Source organism: Sciurus carolinensis, chromosome 2 (assembly GCF_902686445.1).
Source record: "Sciurus carolinensis chromosome 2, mSciCar1.2, whole genome shotgun sequence".
Classification (NCBI taxonomy): domain Eukaryota; kingdom Metazoa; phylum Chordata; class Mammalia; order Rodentia; family Sciuridae; genus Sciurus; species Sciurus carolinensis.
The window spans coordinates 118,182,687-118,209,904 of record NC_062214.1 but is presented as its reverse complement, the minus strand read 5'-3'; the positions used below and the strand labels follow the sequence as shown (position 1 = coordinate 118,209,904).

General features: G+C 38.8%; 1 protein-coding gene across 1 annotated transcript in view; it reads right to left on the bottom strand.

Moving 5' to 3' along the window:
- The window catches only part of Ryr3 (ryanodine receptor 3), a 369,815-nt gene that overhangs the window by 257,728 nt on the left and 84,869 nt on the right, over positions 1-27,218 (bottom strand). Inside the window, exons 12-16 of the mRNA XM_047539293.1 lie at positions 18,405-18,578; positions 14,801-14,922; positions 4,620-4,788; positions 3,133-3,268; positions 992-1,087 (exon numbers count right to left, since the gene is read on the bottom strand). Coding sequence (XP_047395249.1) covers positions 992-1,087; positions 3,133-3,268; positions 4,620-4,788; positions 14,801-14,922; positions 18,405-18,578 — 697 coding nt within the window. The remainder of the gene's footprint in view (positions 1-991; positions 1,088-3,132; positions 3,269-4,619; positions 4,789-14,800; positions 14,923-18,404; positions 18,579-27,218) is intronic.

The window sequence follows — 27,218 nt, the reverse complement described above, 5'->3', positions numbered from 1 at the left end:
ACCTGCTATCGGCACTCATTTTGGAGGAAGGAAACTGCTGCATCTGGTGGCATGGTCATTCACCAACAACAGATGGCTTGGGTTCTGAGTCACCAAGATGGACACAGGTGTGATGTGAAGGGGAGTGGTCAGTGAGGATTATTTCCTCTTATTCTGCAGTCATCCTTCAACTCTACTTGTAACCAAAATGGTTAGGGCAAAGTCCAGCAAATAGGCCTACAGCAGGAGTTAGAAGGAGACCAGGATCTCTGAATGGGGTTGTTTAACGGACCCAGAGAGTGAAGATGAATGCACAAAGTGAAAAATTAAGGAAGGATTGTAGAAGGCTGGGTCACAGCTATTAAACCAAGTTGTATAAGTATCAGGAAGCTTTGGGACTTTATTCCTTGTTGTTGAAGTAATTTTGTGAGGGTGTTTTTAATGTTGGTTTGGATCTGAAGTGACCTGACCACCCCCCAACCAAAAGTTAGTGTGTTAGGCAATGCAGGAATGTTCAGAGGTGACATGACCAGATTATGAGAGCTGTAATATCATCAGTTCAGGGGATTAATTCATCTGATGGATTAATAATTTGAATGGACTACTGGATGGTAACTATAGGTAGGTGGGGTGTGGCTGGAGGGAACAGGTCACTGTGGGAATGGCTTTGGGGACTATATATTGTCACTGGCCCTTTGCTCTTTCTGTCTCTACTTCCTTGCTTCATGACCTCAGCAGCTTTCCTTTACCATGCTCTCATGCCATGATATTCTGTTTTACCTCAGGCCAGATGGAGCCAGATGACCATGAACTGAACCTCTGAAACTATGAGCCCAAATAAATGTTTCCTCCTCTAAGCTGTCCTTGTTAGGTGTTTTGATAACCATGATCATAGGTTGACTAACATAGAGGATTATTGGTAATGCAGAGGAAAAGATTAAGCTTTGCTATCTTTTTTTACAAGAAGAAAAAATTTCATCTTCTCCAGTTGTAGTTTTCTGTCAATTCTTACCTGAGGAAGATTCTAGTCTGTCCAATTTACTGATCAGCCAGTCAAGGTTATTGGAGAATTGAGCACAGTTGTTCCTGTTGCCACGAATGAGAGCAGCTGCAAACCAGGAAAGTTCTGATCACACAGGTTATCGGGCATAAACACATGAAAAGCTGCTTTACCTCACCTGCTCGGCAACTAAGCACTGAATGGCAATCTGACATGCTTAGCCCATTTGATACAATTCTCTCTATATATGTAGAAGAGTAAAAATCTAGCATTCACTCACTCATTTGACATGTATTTACAAAGAATCTGCTTGGTATCAAACACCTGGTACAGTGAGTTGTTGGGAACAGAGCAATGGGGCAAAAGAAGCAAATTCCCTGCCTTTATCAAGTAGTGGGGAGAGATATTAAGCAGATTAATTACTTCAGATTGTGATAAGCAAGAATTGAGTATTTGCTCACTTACTGACTTTAGAACTCAACCTTCTGCAATGTTTTCTTGAATCTAGCAAGGAATTTGCTATTCTTCAGGGCTAAAGGAAGATGTCCCAGTGAACACAGCTGGAAAGGTTGTTTAAACTAACAAACAAATAATAACAAGTAACAATAACATATCTGAAACATACCACTATGTGACGGTGGTTCTCAAAGAGTGGTCTCTGGATCAGGAATGCCAGCATCACCTGAGCACCTGTTCTAAATGCACATTCTTAGGCTGGAAGTGGAAACATGGGCAAGGGCCTCGGACCTGGGTTTTAATCAGCCTTCTAGCCAATTCCAATGCCTGTTCACACTTGAAAGCCATTGGAAGGTGATATTGCAAAGAGAGGGAGAACATGTGCTGTCTTTAGAGTTTTGCCAGTTGAGACCACGTAACCTTCCATCCTTGAGGCAAATACAGGCAAATCTGAACAAGTACATGTAAATGAATTAGCCCCCAAACAACTTTCTTCATGTGGCTGGTCCATAGGGTTTGTGATTTTACTGAGGTTAGTAAATTGCAAATTAGGAGATAGAAAGATCTCCTCTGGGGCCTCTATTTTGCTTCTCCAGAGTCAGTGAGGACGGAATTTCTGATCTGCTATTGGGGTCAGCTTCAGTGAGCACAGTAAGTACAAGAGTTCTGGAATCACACTGCTCAGTCTCAAGTTACAGCTTTGTCCCTAAGTGGATGTGTGACCTTGGGCTATAAGCATCTCTTTGACCAGCTTCTTTATCAGTAAAACAAAAATAATTAATAGTAACTATCCTTCAAAGTGTTGCTCTGAGGATCAAAAAGAGATTCCATTCCTTGGTACACAGAGCCCAATAAATGTTAGCCAGTTCTGCTACAATAACTAGCAAGTTTGAGCAGTATCATTACAAAGCACTAGAGTTTGAGGAGCCCTTTCAAGGTCACACAGTATGGTAAGAGTCCTATCAGCCTGATTCCCAACATGGACGACAAGTCCAGACTGATGTCTCTGGGTTGTCCTTGGGCCCACAGGACTTTCTTGGAACTTCCTCTCAGTGGGACACACACCTCAGAACAAAGTGTCTGAGTGACTACTGGTGGCCACCTTCTCACACAGGCTGATGCTGTCTTCCTGCTGCTGCCCTCTGATTGGCTGCTGGTCTGAGCCCATGGAATGAACACTGTTAACAGCAGGGACTAGAACATAACCTCACACCCAGGGTGTGAGATGAAAGGGGGTGCTGGAATATTCTTCCTTCTTGCCTTTTTCATTCCATCAAAGTGAAACAATAGATATAACATTGGGAACCATGACTAACAAGTAGACAAGTGAAAGGATATAGAATTTAAGAGAATAACAATCCTCAAAGTATAGGTGTTATATCTGCAAAAGTTTTAAAACTGTTCTAGTCCTGTTTCCTCATGTTAAACATGAGGAACAGAAGTTCAGAGAACATGATCGCCAAGGGTTCCATAGGTAGTTTTGGCAAAATTGATCACCTTCTATTTCCACTTGCTGCTGACTTCTAGCTCTGATTTTGGAAAGCACAATAAGCTACTATTTAATAATGAATAGCTCAGTTAAAATCAAATGGTTAACCAAAGATTCCCAAGGAAGAGCCTGGATGACAGGTTGAGCGCTCCTGCGGAGGTCCTGTGTGCCCCCAGTCTCCGCAGGACGGGGCACCATGTGTACTCACCCAGTAACTTGTATAGGAGGTTCAGAATTTCCTTCCAGGCCATACCGCTCTCTTCCCTTGCAATCCCAGCAAAGTGTGCTACACTATTGTAGATATTTAAGCGATCAATGCAATTTAACACAAGGGCCAACATTCCCTGAGAAGGAGAGTTGAGGAAAAAGAAAACATTCCTGATGAAGAGAACAGGATCCCTTTCTATTTTCCCTCCCATACCATTCACCTTTTAAAGCAGAGAGTGCTAATATGCAAGATTTTCATGGTAGCAGTTTTGTTTTTTCTCCTTAAAACAAATATGCATTTTTATGTCTCAAAGAAATAAATAGCATCCATTTTGGGAATGAGTCATCACCTCTGGTGGGTTTGCCCCCACGTGCTGTGTTTAACTCAATCCAGGGACATATTGAGAAAGAGGGAGTGGAGAATGAGTCTCACAAAAGCTTGCTTTCCGTCTGGTTTGAAGTGATTCTGACTCACCCCAAGATAGTTCTGGATATAGTACCTATTTTTCTCTTAAATGAGTTCCAGAAATTCCATTCAGATGTACAAGACAACTATGCTTGCTTCCTCTTCCCACCTCCACCCCTCAAAAAGGTGGGATTTAGAAACAATAAAACCAAAAGAAAATTTCAACTATTTTTTCCATCCAATTTGCAATACTATGTCACCAAGTAAAACCATCTGTGCCTATCTGTTCTTAAAGAGTAGGAGGGAGATGTTAGGTGCAGTCTCAATAGCTTATAAAGCATACAGAATCTGCATCCTCCTCAGCCCAAGTCTGCTTTGGCCAGAAGATCTAGTAGGGATGGCTCCACATGCTATACTACTAATTTTGGCAATGCCCAAGGGATAATCCCTGCCCCTGTGGCATGGAAAGCTGAAGTCAACCATGGCCTATTAGCATCAGATCATGATGTCCAAATTTGGAGAAAGTGTGTGAATTGACTAAGGTCACATACGACCAGCAATGGAACACAAATGAGGATCCAGGTCTTATAAACTCTCAGCTGGTGATTTCCCTAAGTCCAGGAGCCACCCCAGTGACTCAGATGCTCAAGTTCCAACATCAAACCTTGCATCATCTTTATCTTTCAAACCAGTTTTTTAAAGCCACTCCTGATGCGCTAGAATCTAAGCATTTGCATTTTTCAAAGAGGTTTCCTAGGTAATTCTGATGTCTCTCAAAATTTGGGAATCACAGCCAAAGCCATGCTATAAACTGAGATTTACTGAGAATGGTTTTTGGATACACATGTGGCACTGAAGCTTTAAAATCTAACTAGTTTGGAGGTGCCAGTTACTGCTAATGTAAGCAGGGGTAGCTGATAGGGAAGGTCAGCTCCCAGTAAATCCTTTTCTTCCCAGCTTCTGTATCTCCTGGTTTCCAGCTTGTTCATAAACTCATTCATGCACAAGTTAGATTGTAGTCATAGGGATATTTTAGCTCTGGATGCAAAGAGAATCTCACTTTTTCATTTTTAAAAACTTACCTCTTCCTTAAAAAGATTCTGTCTGTTTTTGAGGGAGCGAAGTTTGTTCTGCTTATCTTCGTGCTGCATCTCTTCCTCTGGGGGCTGGAAGTAGGCTATCAAGTCCTGTAGGGTCTGCAGGACCTCTTCTATTGGCAGGGTGACTGGGGCAGCTGTGCGATTGTTTCCACTAAAAATCATAAGATGACAGACTCAGGCACCAGCCTCCAGTGGGGCTCTGACAAGCATCCACCAGATCCTGGCTCCAAATGGCTTCACACTGGGCTCAGCTAACTGCTTCCAGGGGGCAAGCTCTGTGCCAACAGCTACAAAATGAAGTTGGTCAACCCATGGAACAATAGAAGAGAATATCTGGATTTACTTTTAAAGCTATTTCATAACAAAGGGAAATAATTCCTTTTCACATATATTTTTTCAGCAACTTATAATTTAGCCTGTTAAAATTGCTACAATGTTTCAGTATTCAGTTTCCAACAGGCCTTCCTAAGATGTCTGATAATGATTTCATGTAATCTAAATGAGGACTTTTAACCGTGATTATTAAGGCAGTGACTTCTACGTGTAGCAGATGTTTCCCTTCCAGTGATCCTGGGTGTCTGTCACACTTTTTCCCTTTAAATAAAAACACTTACAAAATAAGCTTAGTAACCCAGAGTTCTTTTAAACCATGACACCTTTTTCTTGGAATAGGCTAAATAGGCTTCACTGGGTCTCTCCATCCATCTACATCCTTGTCTTCTATCTCTCCCCTTCTATCTCTTTCTGTGTCTCATGTGTCTCCTGAAATGTCTGCATGAGTTTTGGTCTTTACATTTCTATGTGTGAGCATGCACATGCCTTCTGTCCTCATCTCATTTGTGGGTCCCTCCCTCTTCAGATCTTCACTTTTTCTTAGTGTCCCCATCTCTCTGGATCTTTCCTCTCTTGTGTTAATGTCTGCTCTTCTATGTCCTACCACCTCATGTTACCTGCTCTACCAACTCTCTGTTGTGTTGCTCCTATTTTCCATGGGTCCCTATCTCTTTTTATTTTTTAATTTTTCAAGCATTTCTATAGTTAAATTCTTTCAAAGATGTGGAGACCACAAAACTCTACGGGTACTAAAATGAGCCTCTGCTGCCCCATCTTCTTGAGTGGGTACTCCCATGGGCCTCTCTGAAGGCAAAGACTAAGAAAAGAGGAAGGGAAAATGGACCATCCCCTGTGGAATTGCATCATTAGGTCCCAAGTGACTGAGAATTGGTTGAACATGTAAATAACATTGGGGCTCCTCCTTGGTCCATTTCTAAGGAGTTCTACTTTGCATTCATAGTGCATTTGGTCACTCAACTGTGGTTACATATTAACCAGGACACATACTAAGAAAAGATTGTCTCTAGGCCTAAAGTCAAGATTCAACAAACTAAAAATGCACAGAAGGTAAGGTGATAATCATTACAATTTAGTATAAAGAATGCCAAGTACCTTACATGAGCATGGAGCACCAGTGGACTACAAGCTTATTAGAGTCAAGAAGGTACTTTCTTCCCATCAGTGTGTACCCAAATCCTCATAGGACCTGGCATGTGGTGAGTTCTTAGTTAGGATAGCTGCCTGGGATATTAGTGAACACAGAATTAATGTGGAAGAGAGTGCAACAAGGACCAGAACTCAGGTTTGGAAACACAAAACTCAATTCAGTATGATTTCTCACTTCTAGATCCAGTGAAGAAATGGATATATTTTCCTGAAAAGTTTAGGAAAAATCTTATGGACTAGACTTTTTCTTTCCCCTTCTTTTTCTTCTCACTTCTCCCTTCCTTCTTAACATTTTGGATTATATAGGTAAATATAAAAAAGCAGTTTAAATATATTTTTTTCTCTTTTATTCTTTTTTTTTTTTTTGTGGTACTGGGGATCGAACTCAGGGCCTTGTGCTTGTAAGGCAAGCACTCTACCAGCTGAGCTATCTCCCCAGCCCTCTCTTTTATTCTTCTAATTGATTTAAAAACCAGTTGGACATGTTAGCACACACCTGTAAACCAGGCTGAGGCAGGAGGATCTCAGCCTGGGCAACTGAGTAAGACTCTGTCTCAAAACAAATAATAAGTAAGTAAGTAAGTAAATATATAAATCAGTTGGGAATATAACTCAGTATAGCACCCCTCGAAGTAGAATAAAAAGGGCTGGGGAGTAGCTCAGAGGAAGAATACTCCTGGGTATGCTCCCTAGCACCACCAAAACAAAATAAAACAATTAAGTGCATGAATTAATTATAAATTGTACTACTGGGCAAATGACATGAAGAGGTAATACATATGACAATATTATCATAAAGAAGGAGGGGGGATAGAATAATCTTGGAGCAAAATTATTTTATTTACTTAATATTAATTTAAAGTAGATTATTTTACATAATACAATCCCTAGAGCAAACACTATGAAAAAAAGAATAAATGGGAAACTCAACAAAATAATTAAAATAGTTTACTACAACATCTATTTGGCTCAAAAAGAAGGCAGTAAATGGGGAATAGAAGAGCAAAAAGGACCTGAGACATTCAAAGAAAGTGAAATGTAGATATAAATCCAAGTATCTGAATAATTAGATAATATAAATGGATTAAAACATCAATAAAAGAGAAAGACTATCAGACCACATTTGAAAAAAATGCAATCTCTGTTGTCTACAAGAAATGCACTTGAGATTCAGACACAAGCTGAAAGTAGAAGAATTGGAGATGATCTGTCATACCTTCAGTTGCCAGTGTTGTAAGACACCTGAAATGGTTCTACAAAAACAGGCAAGAATGTTCACAGAGTAAAAGACAGTTTATAGTAGTCAATTTACCAGGAGAATATACCTATTATAAACATAGGCATCTAACAACAAAAAACAAACAAAACGAAATACAGGAAGCAAAAACTGACAGGATTGAGGGAGAGGACAAAACATAAAAATAATAGGTATAAAGGTACATACCCCATGGTCAACAGGTAAGTGATATACCAAATCAACAGGGGACAAAAACATACTATCATCTCAAAATATCAGCAAAGAAAGCATTTGATGAAATCTAACACCCATTCAAGGTAAAGAAACTTCCAACCAACTACCAACAGAAGGGAACTTCCTCAACCTGATAAAGGACATCTACAAAAAAACCCCCTACTGACAACATCATCCTTCATGGTGAAAACCTGCATGTTTCCCCGCTAAGATCAGAAACAAGACAAGGATATTTTCTCACAATATTTTTATTCCAAATGACATTTTTGTCAGTGTAAACATGTAAGTAATAAAAGGCATCCTTGTTGGAAAGGAAAAGATAAGACTTTTATTCACCGATGACACAATACTGTATGTAGAAAATTCTAAAGAGACCACATAACCTCCCCACCAAATCCAAAACAACCGAACAATGAAGAATCCCATCAGAACTAAAAAAGAATTTCAATGAGGTAACTGGGTATAAGAGTAGTATTTTAAAAACTCAGTTTCTACATAGCAGTTTCTATATAGTATTCAATAAACTAGCAATGTATAATCCAAAATTAAAAAATAATTTTTACTTGTAGCATAGCACCAACAAAAACCAAATACATAGGAATAAATTTCACAAAATAAATTTTAGACTTACACACTGAAAACTACTGTGTCTGAGAGGAATTTAAGAATAAACAAATAGACATTCCATATTTGTGGATCATAAGACTAAACATTACTAAACAAGTCTTCTGAAACTATTCTGTTGATTGAATGCAATATCTGTCAATATCTCAGAAGCCATTTTTCTCTCTTCAGAAATTGGCAAATTTGCCCTAAAACATACACAGAGAAGCAAAAGGCTGGGAAGAGCAAAAACAGTGTTGCAAAGAACAAAATTAGAGGGCTCACTTTGTGTGATTTCAATACTTAGTATAAAGTTGCATTCATCAAGAGTATTGTTTAAGAATATTAATAGGAATACAGATAAATGGTCATTCGACTTTTAGCAAAGGTACTGATGCAATTCAGTCAGGAAAGGTAGTCTTTTCAGCAGATTATGCAGAGATAATCTGATATCCATATAACCCTCCGTGCAAAAAGATTAATTTAAACCATTACCTCACAACATATATAAATATTGGTTGAAAATAAATCACAGACCTAAATGTAAGAGCTAAAATCATAAAACTTTTAGAAGAATACCAAGGAGAAGATTCTGGTAACTTTGGGTTAGGCAAAATTCTTAGATATGACACCAGTAGCAAAATCCATAAACAAACATGATGTTAAACTTAATAGTCAAAACGTAAAACACTTTCAACAATGCTTCAAATGACACCATCAAGAAAATGAGAAGGAAAACCACACACTAGGAGAAAATACTTGCAAATCATAAATTTGGTAAAGATTGTGTAACTGGAGGATACAAAGAATTTACAAATCTCAAATTAGCAGACAAAAGATCTGATTTTAAAGAGACAAAACAAGCACACTTTATCAAAGAAGAATCCTGAATGGTCAATAAATACATGGAAAGAAAGTCAATATTATTGTTCATTCTGGAAATGCAAATCAAAACCAGGACACACTACTTCCTATATGCTCTAATGGCTACAATTAGAAAATTAGGTAAAATACATGTAGGCAAGGATGTGGAGAAACAGGAACTTCACACATTTCTGAGGGGACTGTAAAATGGTACTTCTACTCTGGAAAAGTTTTTTTAGTATCTTAAAACGTTAGACACACTGAATGTTCACTGAGGGATAAATGAATAAACGTGGTAATTATACACAATGGAATATTCTTTGACCTTAAAAAGGGATAAAATTTTGATACATGATACAACATGGGTGAACTTTCCTGAAGTCATTTTACTGAATGAAATAGACCAGACACAACAAGGACAAATATTGTCCTTGAGGTACTTAGAATGGTAAAATTCGTAGAGTCGGAAAGTAGAACAGAAGTTTCCGTAGTCGGGCATGGTGACACATGCCTGTAATCTCAGCGGATCAGGAGGTTGAGGCAGAGGATTGCAAGTTCAAAGCCAGCCTCAGCAACTTAATAAGACCCTAAGTTATTTAGCAAGACTCTGTTTCAAAATAAAAAATAAGAAAGGGCAGGGGATGTAGCTCAGTGGTAGAGCACTCCTGGATTCAACCCCTGGTACAAAAACCAAAACCAAAACCAAAAAAAGTTTTCATGGGCAGTGGGAGAGGACAATGGGGCGTTATTGCTAAATAGACAGACTTTCAGTTGAGGATGGTAAAAAATTCTGGAGATGGATAATGGTGAAGGTTACACAGCAATGAATGTACTTAATGCCAGTAAACTGTACACTTAAAAAGCAATTTAAAATTGTAAATTTTAGGTTCTTCATATTCTGCTACAATAAAAAAAATATACAAAAAATTTAAACAAATTTGCTTATCACTTAGCAATTCCATTCTCGGGTATTTACTCAAGAGAAATTAAAGCATATATCCAAAAACTTTTAGACTAACATCTCTAGAAACATTCCTCATAACAACCAAAAATGGAAACAACCAACTGTGCATCAACTGATGAATGAATAAAACGTGATATGTATCTATCTATATATAGATCCATCTCTCTGCATACTAACAGTTGTTCACACATGTACACACACACACGCAAATACTCTTCAGAAACAAAGGGACAAAACAACATGGATAAACTCTAAAAATCTAATGTTAAATGAAAAAGAAAGATTCAAAGATACTTTTTAAAAATTATTTATCAATTAAATGCTTTGAGACAAAAAAAGCAGATTAATGGTTTTCCAGGGCTGGGGATGATAACTAAAAATGTGCAATGGTCCTAAGAGATGTTTTTTAGATAGAAATGTTCTAAAACTGAATTGTGATGATGGTTATAAACTCTGTAAACATTAAATCTCACTGAATTAAATGCTTCAAACAATACATTTTATAAAATATAAATTAACCTCAATAAAGTTGTTTAAAAATGATTTTTTCCATTGTCAGGTATGTAATTTCCACTGACTTAAATAAGAGTTTTATTAAAATATAATCCACATCCTCACCAACACCTATTGTTGCTTGTATTCTTGATAATAGACATTCTAATTGGGGTGAGATGAAATCTTAGAGTAGTTGTGATTTGCAGTACTCTTATTACTAGAGATGTTGAACATTTTTTCATATATCTGTTGATTGCTTGTAGATCTTCTTCTGTGAAGTGTCTGTTCATTTCCTTAGCCCATTTATTGATTGGGTTATTTGTATTCTTGGTGTAAATTTTTTTCAGTTCTTTATAGATTCTGGAGATTAGTGCTCTAGGTGTTGCTGAGGATATGGGGAAAAAGGTACACTTATTCATTGCTGGTGGGGTTGCAAATTAGTGCAGTCACTCTGGAAAGCAGTGCAGAGATTCCTTACAAAACTTAGAATGGAACCACCATTTGACCCAGCTATCCCACTCCTTGGCCTATACCCAAAGGACTTAAAATCAGCATACTACATGATAAAGCCACATCAATGTTCATAGCTGCTCTTCACAATAGCTAGATTGTGGAACCAGCCTAGATGCCCTTCAATTGATGAATGGATAAAGAAACTGTGGCATATATACACAATGGAATATTACTCAGCCATAAAGAAGAATAAAATCATGACATTTGCAGGTAAAGGGATGCAGTTGGAGAATATCATGCTAAGTGAGATAAGCCAATCCCAAAAAATCAAAGGCCAAATGATCTCTCTGATAAGCAGATGATGATATACAATGAGGGGTGGGAGGGAGGCAAGAATGGAGGAAGGATGAATTGTATAGAGGAAAAAGAGGGGTGGGAGGAAGGAAAAATAACAGAATGAGACAAACATCCTTACCCTATGTATATGTATGATTACACAACTCTACTTTGTGTACAACCAGAGAAAGAAGTTGTACCTCATTTGTGTATAATGAAAGAAAATAAATCAAATATATATATATATACATATATATAAATCAAATATATATATACAAATATATATATATATATATACATAAATCCACACATGAGACAGTCTACCTATTGAAAGGCTACAAGACCTAATGATTTTTAGTATATTCAAAGTAATGCTGTCCTTACCAGTTTTCACATTTTTTCATTAGCCCTCCAAAATATCCCCCACGTATTAGCAATCACTCTCTCTCCCCTTAAGACTCCAGCCCCAATTAACAATTCCTGTCTTTATAGGAAGCCTACACTAGATGTTCTATATAAGTGATATTACACACTATGTGGTCCTTTGTGACTGGCTCTTTTCAGCAAAGTGTTTTCAAGGTTCATTCATGCTGTAGTAAATATCAGTAATTCAGGAATTTGGCCATAAAAAAGGAATTTTATGACCAAAATATATTTCATGTTACAGATACAGTACATTTCATTTATCCGTTCATTAGGATGAACATGTGGGTTATTTCTACTTTGAGGCTATTATGAAAAGGGTTGCTATGATCATTTGTGTATGGGTTTATGAGTGGACATATGCTTTCATTTCTCTTGTGCATAGATCTAGGAGTTGAATTGATGGGTCACATGGTAACTCTCACAGTCAAGCTTTTGAGGAGCCTCTAGACTATATACCAGAGAAGCTACAACATCTTACAATTCCCACTGTCAGTGTATGAGGGTTCTGGTGTCTCCACATCCCCTCCCATACTTTATTAATGACTTTCCTAATTATAGCCATCCTAGTGGGTGCAAAGGGGTCTATCACTGTGGTTTTGGTTGGCATTTTCCCGCTAACTAATGATGTTGAGCATATTTCAATGTGCTTGTTGACCATTTATGTATTTTCTTTGGAGAAATGTTTATTCAGGCCCTTTTCCTAGCTTTAATTGGTTATTTTGCCCTTTGTATCACTGAATTTAAGAGTTCTTTATTCTGTACACAACTCCCTTATCAGATATATGATTTGCAAATATTTTCTTACATTATGAAATTGTCTTCATTTACTTGACAGGGCCCTCTGAAGTAAAAACATTTATAAATCTTGATAAAGTCCAATTTATTTTTTCCTTTGTTGTTTTTGCTCTTGGTTTATTTAAGAAACCACTGTCTACTCTATGAAAACTTACGTTTATATCTTCATCTACCTAAATTATGTAGTTTTCAATCTCACATTAAACCTTTGATCCACTTTGAGTTAATTTTTGAATGTATGTGGATAGGGGCCGCTGGAATTTATGAAATATTTAAGGGAAGTGGTTGAACTAATTTGATTCCAGATAAATTAAACCAACTTATCTTAGAGGGTGATGATTTTGGTGGTAGTTGGGCTACACGAATGACTCATGTTTGTATGGAGCTATCTTTTCCTGGCTGCATCAAACCACTTATTTTTATATCCTTTTTTGAAGGAGGTGTATAGTTTCTGGAAGTGATGAGACATAGAAATGAGAATGTATTTTGCTCATGGGTCACACAGTAAACTTTCAGCCAGAGCTCAGAGTAAACAAAAGATTGACTTTTGGGTCTCAGTTCCACCATTTAGTAGAAATACTTCTATTATCACTCTCCTTTCTTCAATTTATAGCAACAGAACCTCTGAGTTTTACTTGGGTACACAGCCAGCCAGACAGACATATATTTTCCAACCTCCCTGAAACTAGGCACGGCTATGTGACTAAGATTTAGCCAATGGAATCCTAGATAAATGATCTACTTCTGAATCATATCCTTTCAAAAAGTATGTCATTCACTTGTCTTTCTTCTTCCTCTTTTGCAGGGAAGAAAAGCTTCCCAGGCAAGGTGGTGTTCACTATTTTTAACTGTGTGAGTGAAGAAAATATGCAAGGACAGTGGTTCTAACTGTGGCTGAATGTTACTAGAATCACCTAGGGAGCTTTAATAAACTAGTGGGAGAGATTCTGATGAAACTAGATTGAAACACAACCTAGACATCAGGGTGTTAAAGGGCTGTGTAGAAGAATCTAACATACAGCTGAAATTAAGATCTCTACTCCAGGGCAGTATTTTCTTAAACTTTAGCATGCATCAGCATCTCCTGGAGGACCTATAAAAATACGATTTGCTGGATCTTATTTCCAGGGTATCTGATTCAACAGGTTCTGAGGTGAAACCTGAGAATTCACATTTTTAACAAGCTTGCAGGGTTGTTGTGCTGGTCTAGGCACACACTTTTAAGAACCTTTAGGAAATACCAAAGCAACAAGATAGAAGGACCCTGAGCTCCAGTAGCTGGGCTGCCTATTTTTCCTAAACCACCTCTACTCTATAATTATTTAAAAGAGAAGCTGGGCACAGTGGTTCACACATGTAATCCCAGTGGCTTGGGAGGCTAAGGCAGGAGGATGGCAAATTCAAAGCCAGCCTTGGCAACTTAGAGAGACCCTGTCTCAAGGTTAAAAAAATAAATTGAGAATGTGGCTTCATGGTTAAGTGCCTCTGGGTTCATTCCTGGTATCAAAAAAAAAAAAAAAAAAAAAAAAAGAAAAAAAAAGTAATTTATTCTGCACTACAACAGCAGCTTAGCCTATACCTTTACTAATAAGCAAACTTGGACTACTGGTGGAGAATATATTTAAGAAGTTCTTATTTCATGCCAGTTCACACACATAGTTTACACCCTCTTGGCTTTAGAGATATTTTCCTACAACAGAAGGGTGGTTGAGAACACAGCACTGTTTCCAGCACAATTGGTTCCTTAGAGAAGTTGGTGAGAATCGAGTTCCTTTGGCAGCACCGTTTAGGCTGGAGATATTGCCATCCATGCAGCTAGTTCAGATATTTTCTCATTTAAGTTCCAACCATATTTGGGTAACCAAGACTTTCACTGCAAATCTACTGTGGTCCAAACCCATAGTGACAATTTGAGTGATATAGAGACCCTTTCTATACAGCACAAGGGAGCAGACTGATTTCTACTCTCTCCTTCCCTCTGTACACACAAACACAAAAGGGATGCAAAGCGCTCCAGCTCTTTTCCCTTAACGTTCCTTCAAAGACCTTCACTATTCATTCCAACAATCTGAGTAACTAATGATTGAGCATTTGTTGGGCAAAGAGTAAAGCTGGTTGAAGGCCCCCTACCTATGTAGAAATTAAATTTCAGTCCCAGGCTCTCTGGTAAAATTCTTTGTTGGTGTTCATCTATTTCCTGGAAACACTCCTAGTAGGTGGGTGGGGTGGGAAGAGAAAGGACAGGAGCTGACATACCTGACGAACTGGCTGAATAAGGCTGTCGTGTTCCGGATGATCCGAGCTGCCTGGGACTCCTCACGCTGGCATCTCTGCAGTGTTAGCCCGTCATCCATGTGGCCTTCCTGATGGAGGATGACCTACTCACAGGGCAAGGGAAGCAAGCCTAGGTTACACATTACTCCAAGCTGGGCGGTCAATACTTTCTACCGTGTATCCTTCTTATTCCTTTCTCCAACCAAGTTCCCCTGGGTTCATTTTGAAAATGGGACATTAACAAAGTTATTTCACCCACATGCCCTATTACTGGCATGTGAATCATTCCTGAGACGTGGTGCTTTGATGAAAATGAAATTTTATGTGCCACCAAGGTATGAGTTACAATAAATTCCTTGGGCCTACATGGCCAATTTGAAAGTGTGAAAACATACTTTATAATAGATTTTTTCTCTTAAAATGAACAGAGATCTTTACCTTTAAAGATGGGAAAACACACTCTGTTCAGGGCTTTTTCCTCCAGAGATAAATTGGGGAAGAACAAAGACAATTTAAACAAAACTCTCTCCTGGGGTCAGATTTGGATTTCTCTACTAATGGACAGCTACACTGAATTAGTTAACTATAAAATTAGGGAAATCAGTTCAAGATGGTAGCCTGATTTTTGTGGGAATGAGGGAATTGCAAAGCATGGGCTCTGATATCAGTCAACCTTCCTTCTAGTCCTGCTATTCCTCTTGCCAGCTGTTTAACTTTAAGCAAGTTACTTGAGCTGCAAATGGATTTGTCCTAGAGGGTTGTTTGGAGACTTAGATGACTTATATATAAATCATTTGTCATGGTTCCTAGAATATGATAGATGCCAAAAAATGCTTGTTGTGAGAGGTAATAGATTATGGATATCTGGTCAGTTATCTAAAGCTAAGTTTACTTACTGATCGTTGAGGACATGATACAGTTTTTGGGTGGGGATAGCAGCTTTTTGTTGTGGGGGTCAGTAGCTCTTTCCCTAAAAATAATCCAGCATTTGCAGATGTTAAGTAGGATGGTTTTATCCTGATTCAATTCCTGGACATGGTTTCCTCTTGATGGAAGTGAAGAGAGACCATTTGTGGGTCTTGAAAGTCAGTCTTTGTGTCATTATGATTTAAACATGAGGCTCCCCAAAATATATTTAGGAGTTTTAACCTCTGTCATTTTTAGCTTAAGGAAACAACTTGTTTTTCTTTCCATGGGGAAAATCTTATTTTTATTATTTTGAAGGTACATCCTGATATAATTAAGTTACATAAAAAGTGGAATATAGACACATATAGACACATAGTCTTTGTTCATTTTTGAAAAACAGGGCTTTCCATTCCATCTATATACTACAGCTTCAGCCTTAGCTGAGGATGCCCTTAGCACTGGACAACCGTTAGGAAATATTGTCAGAGCTTCCCAGCAACTGGTTACCAATGTCGCACTTAGATTTAACAATATAATGCCACTGTGTTTACTTCGGTCTCAGTCCCAGATTTCTGGTTCCAAAAGACCAAAATTCTTAGGTTTTGCTTGTTCAAATAACACATTTTAACTGGCCAGCCAAACAAGAAAGTAATGAGAACTGGGGGAAATTTAGTGATTAGAATGATGGTATTTTTTCCCTATTCATCTCAGCATCCTGCCCAGATGAGGATTCCTTTTCCTCATGGAGGAATCCTGCACCCAGGGGTAAAGAGAAGTCCAAGGTAGGAATGGGAAAAGCCTATTTCCCTTAAAGTTAGCTACCACACATTTGCTCTTTCACATTGTTCATTCTGTTTAATTTTTCTAGGTTCCTGTTTTATATAATTTAAAACAGATTTGGACATCCTCTGCATTTTTAGAGGGGAAACTTAACCTGCTCCTTATGAAAAAAAAAAACAGTGCATTCCTGTCAAGGGCCAAGTAATAGGACATCATGTAGAGGTTCTCCCAAATTCACATGCATGTTCTGCAGAAAAACAAATCTATGGGCAGGGACAAGCACAATGAACCAATAATGCAACCCGGGATCTCTCCATTTGGCAGAGTCCTGGAAGTTTTCCCCTCCCACACAGAGTCATAGTCAAGACCCACACATTCCACTCTCTTTAAATGCTGTCATTGCCTTAGTAGGTTGAAAAACTGTAAAGGCTGTAAATAACATTGTATCCTATAGAGGATTCTGATAGGCTGGTAAAGAATGGGGTGGGATCTAACATCTATTTTCAATTTGCCCTTATTCCCAGGGTTTAGTTCTCACTCCTGGGGTGTGGCCCCTCTGTGACTCAACTAAAAGCCTACTCTGTTTTCCAAGGCCTCCCAATTTGGGAGACCCAGAGCCTCAACTTCCATCTCCCTAGTACTGCCATATTGTCAATATCTCTGCTTTGCTGTTCTCCATGACATCTACAGCCTTCTGTTTGCTCTCTTGGCTTCATACCCCATCCACGGTCAACTTAGGATAATTTCAGACTCATGTTTCTCTAGTGCCCACTATTCTAGCTCTGCAATTATAGGACATTGGTTAATGCTACATCTAATCTGTCCCTCCAGTGCAGTAGAGCTAACACAAGACCCCTACTCCCTATTCTGTGAATCAGCAAATATGCAGAGGAGAAAATATGAAGATAGATTTGCCTTGGTGCATTCTGTGTATGATCATTAGTTCTCATGTCCTGGGTATAGAAACAAATTGTTTTGTATTTTATCTAGGCCTTGTAGTTGTTTTCAAAAGGTTGAGATCATATAAGCTAGTCTGTATGACCTTTCCTTTATTCTACATTATGTCTCTTTTTCTTAATTTTCTTTTCCCTTTTTTGGATATTTACCTGGTATGTTTTGCTTTACACAAGGGTGAGATATTACCTTATGGATTATTAACAACATCTTGTCATATAATAACCAGTATTCTGGAAACTTCTGTCATTACTATATTAGGCTGATATACTCAAACTACAGTATACAGTGCCTACTAGAACCTTGGAACTCCTTGAACTCATTGGAACTCATTTTGGAAGGGTTTTCCACACAACAAACATCTCTCCTTTGGCACCCATTCTCTGGCTTCTCACAACAAAAAACACTACTATAGCAATTGACTTTCTAGTAAAAGATGCTGCATGTATTTTAGCTGGTTTCTCACTGTGGCATGTTGATGGGTCACTCAAATCTTGATACACCTCTAGACATAATATTCCATAACAACTCTGCCTTCTTCACATAGGTTCCTATGGGCTTGTCATTATGCAATCTGCACTTGTTCTGTAGACTATTTAATCTCCGTTTTAGGGAAATTTCACAATAACTCCATTATCCACTTAAATGAAGGAAGCAATGATGTGGATAATCCCCAAAGAGCAAAATGACTAAAAAGTCATTTAGATGAGGTTTTAGAGTAAGTTAAACAAATCCTACACCCTCCTCACAGATTTTTCCATGTAATCAACTTATTTTTTAGTTGAATATGAGGTTAAAGTAACCAAGACTGATGTACTAGAGAAACTGTCAGAACAGTCAGAAGTGAAACGCAATTGTGTCCTGATCCTCAGACAAACTTCTAGTGCCCAGTTGCTCCCAATTCAGTGCCAAATGATTGTAGACTGGATTTCTGACCCTTTACCTTTCTTTTCAGAGGTCCCAGGCGGGATGTTTTGGCATCTTGTGCTTTGTAGGTGACCCACAGGCCGCTGGCTACATGCTGAACAAAGCACACGGAATCCCCATATTTGATTTCTGGAACTCCCATGCCTTCCATATCTCGCTTGTGACTGGAATCCAATTTCTCCTTGATTTCCTATTTTATACCAAGAAAGAAACATAAACTCAGGCGGGCTCGATTAAATAGAAACTCAATATATAAAATTATGCAGAATTTGTAAGCAAAAAAAAAAAAAATCAAAAAATATTACCCAAATAATCATGATATGCCTGTCCAAACCAGGATCTCAGAAAGGTTTGCTTCCCTTACCTGCTGTTAATTGCCTATCAATGGATTTTGTGTTTTGACTACTTCAGTGATTGTTTAAATTCACGGAAAAAGGAGACTGTTGGTAGCTTCTCTCTTCTGATTTTATATATTCCATTATATTTTCCACTTTCCTCATCCTGACTTAGATACCTTAATGAATAACTTTTCCTGGGCAATTAACATAGTTTTAGCAATTGATATCTTCTACAAATTTAAATGGTTATCTTACAAAACTACCTTGCTCAAGGACTTTAAAATTATCTGTTAATATTATATATTTTTCTAAAGAAAAAAGGCAACAGAGAAAAAAGACTCATTGAGCAGGAAGGGGGTACTAGTGTGACTTAACCTAACGGTAATTTGCATATTAGAGTCCTGAGGGCCCATGGGCCATGTCATGGTTTGGGTCTTAAATGTGCCCCAAAGGTCAAATGTTGAAGGCTTGTTTACCAGCCTGTGTTTCTATTGGGAGATGGAGTGACCTTTAGGAGGTGGGGCCTAGTGGAAGGAAGTTCGGTCATTGGGGTCGTGCCCCTGCCTTGCTCTCTTTTTGTTTCCTGACTGCCATGAGATCATCATTCCTTGCTATGATGTTCTGCCTCACCACAGGCCCAAAAGCAGCAGAGCCAACTGACCACAAACTGAATCCTTTGAAACTGTGAGTCAAACTAAATCTTTCCTCCTTTAAGTTGTTTTTTTCTCAGATATTCACTTACAGCCATGGAAAGTTAACACAGGGCTGCCTCCATTGTGCATTTGTAGTCAATGTGTTCTATTCTTCAATTGTTGCTAGTTCACTACCTATTCTCCAGTATGGAAAAGGTAACCCCTTGGTGACCACCTGAAGTGCCTATCACAAGAGCATGTCACGAAGTAGCTCCCTGGTGCATGGTAACTTTTCCCTTCTTCATCAATCAGGGCCTTTGTGGCTCTATTCTGAATGGCTCTATTCTATTTTCCTTTCTTTTCTACGTCTTGCGTTAAATTGCTCATTTGTAAAAGCTATTAACTAGGCAGCATTTTGAATTTTTTATAGAAAAAAAATGTAGCCTGCTGTTCCCTCTGCAACAACATTCCACTCTTTCTTAATGATGGAACAATAGCAGCACATATGTTAAGCTCTTCCCATGCTCAGCACAGTCTTCTAAGCTCTAGACACGTGCAGGCATTAACTTTTCATAACAAAGACTCTGATGTGGCTGCAAATATGGTCCCAATTCTACAATTGAGAAGTTACCCTAAATCTCTCCAGGACTAATGCTGGGATTTAGAGCAAGAGTCAAGTGCCAGAGTCTGTACTTTCCCCCACTGCTCTCAACTCCTACTCACTCTTCAAAACCCTGCTCAGATGTCACCTTTGCTATGAAAGCAGTTACTCAGAATAGTCTCATTCCTCTACGTAGCACATCAGAATTTAAATGTGTTTGTTTATATAACACTTTCTTTTCCTTAGGCTATGAAAGAATCAGGACAATTAATTTTGGTTTCTTAATACAGAGAACTCAATAGCTATCAGTACCTAACAAACAAATAGAAGATAAATATATGTAATTTTTTTTCTTTTGCATGTATTTATTTTGCACTTTAGTTAATTTCTTTTCCTTCAGGCCTCATGAAAGAAAAATTAGTTATTTCATATACATATACAGTACCATTCTGAGCAGTATTAATATTTTATAACAGAATTTTTAATTTTAAATATGTGTGCTGAAACACTGGCTGGATTGTTAAATATGATTTCTTATTTCTCAAAATGAACCCTAACAGAGGCAGAGCTCCAATTTTATAACATAAACTTATCAATGGGAAAATAGAAGTTGATAAGTTAGGACTTTCTTTGTAGGAAATTGTTTAAGAATGCATTTAAGAGAAATGCAAATCAAAACTACACTAAGATTCCATCTCACCCCAATTAGAATGGCGATTATCAAGAATACAAGCAACAATAGGTGTTGGAGAGGATGTGGGGAAAAAGGTACACTCATACATTGCTGGTGGGGCTGCAAATTAGTGCAGCCACTCTGGAAAGCAGTGTGGAGATTCCTCAGAAAACTTGGAACCATTTGACCCAGCTATCCCACTCCTTGGCCTATACCCAAAGGACTTAAAATCAGCATACTACAGAGATACAGCCACATCAATGTTCATAGCTGCTCAATTCACAATAGCCAGATTGTATAACCAACCTAGATGTCCTTCAATTGATGAATGAATAAAAAAACTGTGGGGTGTGTGTGTGTGTGTGTGTGTGTGTGTGTGTGTGTGTGTGTAATGGAATATTACTCAGTTATAAAGAATAATAAAATTATGGCATTTGCAGGCAAATGGATGAAATTGGAGAATATCATGCTAAGTGAGATAAGCCAATCTCAAAAAACCAAAGGACGAATGATCTAGCTGATAAGTGGATGATGACACATAATGGGGGGTGGGAGGGCGGCAAGAATGGAGGAAGGAGGGACTGTATAGAGGGAAAAGAGGGGTGGGAGGGATGGGGGGGAAGGAAAAAATAACAGCATGAATCAAAAAAAAAAAAAAAAAAGAATGCATTTATTTTACCAAACAATGGACACCTGATTTTCATCTCAGAAATATTCACAGCCCTATAGACATCCAAGTCAGTGATAGGACTTAAAAGATACCAACATTAACATTTCTATCCTGTTTTCCAGTCAAAGCCAATGCAGTGAAGTAAAAATAACACACACTATGCTTAAAAATAAATAATTACATTGCTATCACTCTCTGATACTTCCTGGTTAAAACAATGCATATTCCCAAACTATCAATGAATATGATTACTTCACTTCTCTTCTTACTTTTCTTACTTATTTAAATATGGTTTTGTCAAAAGAAAATAAGTACCAAGATCTGTTTTTCCAGGGTAAGTGAAATAGAGGAGTCATTATTCTCTATAGAAGACAGAGTGCCTCTGTGTCTTTGTTTTTACAAAACATCATCTTCCAAAGTTTGTAGCAGTTGCTGCAGTGGTCACTTCTAACTTTAAAAGAATAGCAGTAATGACAAAAACTAAGACATAAGACAAAATCAACACTAAGCACAGCACAGTCTACCCTACGTAACAACAATGATAAATCAGCAAGGGAATGTAAAAGGTCAGAGATAAAGAAGCTTGATCTGGTTGACAGCAAGCTGGTGATTTCCTTCTAACTAGAGCATAAACCAGTGTTTCTCTCAGATTTTACTTCAATATGGCTCCAAGTGCAGTTGCACTACTGCTAGAAATGGGACCTTCCTAAAGAATAGAGCCCAACCCATCACTTCAACAACTTCCACCATGCTTCTCATTTCTAAAGTTCTTACATATCATAGGCTTTAACCAATTGGACTACAGTGATGATAATAATGATGTTGATGATACTATTTTGCAGAGCTGGGGATCAAACCCATGGCCTCATGCATTCTAGGTAGGCACTGTACCACTGAGCCACATCCCCAATCTTGAGCACTTACTTACCTTGATGTTCTTGGTGCTCCCTTTTTTTGCACTTTTACTGACATTGCTGATTGACCCCCAATCTCATTTCTGCATCTTTACATCTGTGGATTTTTCTGTGTATTATGTTTTGACATTTTAAAAAGTTTTCTAGCTAGGAACAGCCAGCCCTTCCTGGTGAGACCAAGAAAGACTTGAATAGAAATGGGGACTAGAAACTCCATTCCACAGGCTACTTCTCAAACTCAAAAAGTTCACAGACTTTCTGTGGGAAAAGAATACTTTAGACAAATACCGCATCTTCTTCTAAGAGTCAAGGAGAATCTTACAACAGCAAAAGCTCTTACTAGTCCTATAGCAAAAAGGCAAGTGACAACCCAATTCTTAGAGACAGCAAAGGGTTTAGATGCATATCTTTGATATGTGAACTAAATAAGCCAGAGCCAGACCTCTACCTGGCTCACATACCTGAGGAAGCCCTATTCCTCTGCCTTCATCATCCTAAGGTTAGGTACCAAGTAGCTAGAGACCACCTTAGGGTCATCTGCAATTATTCCAACCGGTATATCCTAAACTGTTGACCCTTGCTCACAGGAATTCAAACAAAAGCAACAACCTAGGCTCTCCCCTCGAACTTCCTGATCAGTGTGGGTAGCTTCCCATGTCACATCGCATGGGGTACCCTCCTATTGCTAGGGCCTATGAGAACAACAAGGTATGTTTTCCTGAGCCTCTCCTGTCTTCTGTTGCTAGCATGTGATTGACAATTGCATAAAAGATCAGGACAACATCCCATCCATCAAGGCTTCCCTACCTCCAAAACTGAAGGACACCTTGGTATCTCCTGATGCCATGGCCTTGTAGACCCTGAGGGGACCACCTTTCCTGGGGTCAGCCAACTCCTAAAGAGAGTGACAGACTCACTTGAGAGCACACACGTTATAGTAAAATCAACTGGGCTTGTCCCCTCCAGGCCACCATTCCCAGGCCTAACCACCCCCTGGTTAGGTCCCAGACAACTGTTCTCACCTATGCTCCAGGGCTTGCTGAAATTATTCAAACCCATCAACCCTGCCTAGTCTGCCTCTTTCCAGGGGAACCACATAAAGTTTATTTCCCACAATTTCCCTTTGCTCCCTCTGCCTCCTGACTTATCTCAGTGCTTCCGCATGTGGCCCTGGGTAGCATGGCATGTTCCTTTCTCTTGGGAACTGTAAGTGACAAACTATTTCTTTAATGCAAACCATCTCCTAAAATGTGGGCTTTGTCATATCTGAGTCTTTATAAAGTCACATATTAAAACAAGCATGAAAACTTTCCTGGCACATCAACTGCCCCCTCCCAGATTGAAAACTCAGAGTGCAGAACTGGAATTTGTCTTTGCATTTCACTCAGTGCTCTGTTTGAATTAGGTTACAAATCACATTTTTTTGTTTTGTTTTATTGTTCTGCAGGCATTTGATTTGTGTATCTGTTTATTTGCATCAGTTTTGCCTACGTTAGGGGATGAGCTGACTCTGGGAAGGAATAGGCTACTAGGCCTAATATGTGTTGAAGGACAATGATCATTATCCTCTGCCTCCATTGACAGCTCATTAAGGAAATGCTCATGAGTACATTGTAACTGTCATGTTAGCATTTAGCTTAGATGATCAAGTTGCTACTCTTCAGACTGGCTTAAGATTGCTTGAAGGACAGAGAGGGGAGTCAGGCCTAGCATTCACCCAATGCCTCATTTGAGCCAGGTATTGTGCCAAGTCCTGTATGATGACACAGCCTCACATGCATTTACCAAGGTCCTACAGAGCAACATGTACTGTATATAATACTCTACATTTTCTCTAAACCTTTCAATGACCCTACTGTTTTAATTACCCTACTTTATATATGACAAAACAGGTGTGCAAAGTTTCAGGTGTGCAGAGTTTCAGCAACTTGCTCAAAATCATATGGTTAGCAAATAAAGAACAGAATTCAAAACCAGGTATAATTCCAAAGTCCATTTGTCATTTTAATAGATTTGAATAGTTGCTACTACCATCAACATGGTTAAATAATTAATTGTATCAACATTGTAATTATTTAAAGCTATTATAAAGAAAAAGTTAAAGATATACCATACTACCTTATGGAAAAAAATGACTTTGGGTTAATTTAAACTTCAAGAGTTAGACATCTGAGTCAATAATTAGAACAAAGTGATAAGGTTTGTATTCAAAGAACAAAATGAAATTAAGAGAAAGGAGGGGGATAAGAATAGGAAAGACAGTAGAATGAATCAGATATAACATTCCTATGTTCATACATGAATACATGACCAGTGTAACTCCACATCATGTTTAAGCACAAGAATGGGAAGTTGTACTCCATGTATGTACAACACGTCAAAATACACTCTACTGTCATGTATATCTAAAAGGAACAAAAAAAAAATTAAAAAGACAGTACAATTGGATATTATAAGAACAATTTTTTTAGGGAACATATGAGATTTGCTAAGGTTTGCTATATGAGATGATTATATATCTAATGTGAGCTCAGATAAGAGAGAGGAGAAAGGGTTTAAATTTTGCTTTTCATTATTATAACAAAGAGCCTGAAGCTGGGTAATTTTATAAAGAAAAGACATTTACTTAGCTCACATTTCTGGGAGTTCTAGGGCCCACATCTGCTGATGGCCTTCTTGTTGGTAGAATTCTAAGGTGGTGCAGGGGATCATGTGGCAAGAGACAGGAACCCGTGTATGTGTGTGTGTTGTCATCTCTCCTTCTTATGAAGCCATCAGGATTTAATCATGGGGGATCCACCTTGAGAGTCTGATCTAATCCCAAAGGCCCATCTTTGAACACCATAGTAAAAATGAATTTTCACCCTTTTAATACCTCACAATGGGGATTACATTTCAACCCATGTACCCTTGGGGAACACACTCAAACCATAGCCAAGACATAGTGGAAGGGAAATATGGAGGGGGACAGCAGCCAAGTTAGAAGAGCACAGTGTGGCAGGAAGAACAGTGAGACTGAGAAGGACTTGAATAGAAATGGGGACTAGAGGCTCCATTCCACAGGCTGCTTCTCAAACTCATGAAGTTCACAGACTTTCTGTGGGAAAAAAATACTTTAGACAAATACCGCATCTTCTTCTAAGAGTCAAGGAGAACCTTACAACAGCAAAAGCTCTTACTAGTCCTATAGCAAAAAGTGACAACATCATCACAGCCACAGCAAAGTACCTGCTGAGCACTGTTTAAGGCAGCATTTTGCTCCTTTCTCCCCCCGAATCATTGTTGAAAATACCTTGTGGGAAAAACTTAGGTAGTCATGGAAAGTCATTGAAACACCAGGGTTGCAGCTTGGAATAGCCATTTCAACATCAATGTGAATGATGGACTGGCAGCAAACATGACCAGAGACAGTTGAGTTTGAAGTTACAGCAACACTACATAGTATGATGCCCGGAAGGGAGTAGGTCCTAATTCATGCGTATTCATTAGAGTGAAATGCATTATTTCACACAATTAAACCACCTAGGTCCATAGAAGTCAAGAAACTATTTTCCAGCATGCAATATAAGCACCCAAAAATGTTTCAAGAGGAAAAGAAGGGAAAATGGGGCCCATTCATGAATGTCAGATTGAACCTTCAACAAAGTCCGAATTAGCCCACTCTTTCCTAGGATTCTCTGGAGAAACCTTGAGGAATCACCTGTGAGCTTCTTTCTACACCAATGTAGATCCCTTCTGCATTTCTCATTGAGAATGTGAAATCTTATGTTTGCCCTAAACACACACACACACACACACACACACACACACACACACACACACACACTGCAGGCCACTGTTAGGAGCCTGGTGGCCCTGGGGCTGCAGCAAAGATTCCTCTGTTGGGGGAAGACGAGTGGGGCCTTCTGCTATTGACAACCTGCTGCAGATTCACCTGCCTCATTAGGCAAGGCACATTTTCCAAGCAGAGACCACGCCATCACACTGGGCTCTTCTGTTCACATTTCTCACTTAATCCCTGTGCCCTACCTTACCTCCAAGTGGGCAACACAACTCCCATCTAATGGATAAGCAAAGAGCTTCACAAGTCATTTTCCTCACCTCGCTTAATCTTCACCAGAATCCTTCAAGGCACACTACTTTATCCTTATTTTTACAAAAAGGGACATTAGGCTGAAAAACAAATTGCAGCGCCCCGGTTCAAATCCAGGTTTCTTCCACTTCACAGCCCTTGGTTTTCCTTGACTGCCTCTCCATTTGGTCCACTTTGAACAACAAAGACCAGAGAAAGCACATCAATTTGAATTTTAAAGATCCCTCCTGGGTTTGATTTAAAGTGAAAGGGCAGTAAGTGGTGCTGTGCTTAGATGTTTGGAATTCAGGTCCCTGTTTTCTCCTCTCCCCTTCTGTCACACCTTTTCCCTTCCCAGTTGAAGATCCCCATGAGGAAACAGACAGAAGAACAAGCAAGGACAGCCACAAACACAGTTTTACTCCAGCAGCAATGTGTTCACACGCTGATGCACCAGGAGCCAGCTGCCTCCTCTGGGGTTGCTACAGGCGGCTGAGGTTAGAGGGCACATGAAAGGCAGATAAAGCAGTCAAGCCTGGCCAAGAACACAGGGTTTAGCACACAGCAGATATATGATAAATGCTTCCCAAATTGAGTTGAATGTTTTTGCCATCAAGGAAAAATTTCCTCTAAGTGAGAACAGTGACAGCTCTATGCTCTTATGCAATGAAATGGGTAAAATTCGAGATCCATCTCAGTCATTTCAAGACTTACGGTCTGGTCATTAGAAGTGGCTTTTTAAAGCATTTTTAGAGTGGCTATAAAATAAATGGCTACATGTAATCAGGCCTGCTTTAACATTATTAATTCACCCTTCCATGAAAGGAATTCACTGTTGTAAACTGACATTGAGACATGACATCTAAATAGCATTGCCATGCCAGAGTAAATATTAAATCACATTACCTGACAATCCTCAGGGAATGGTCT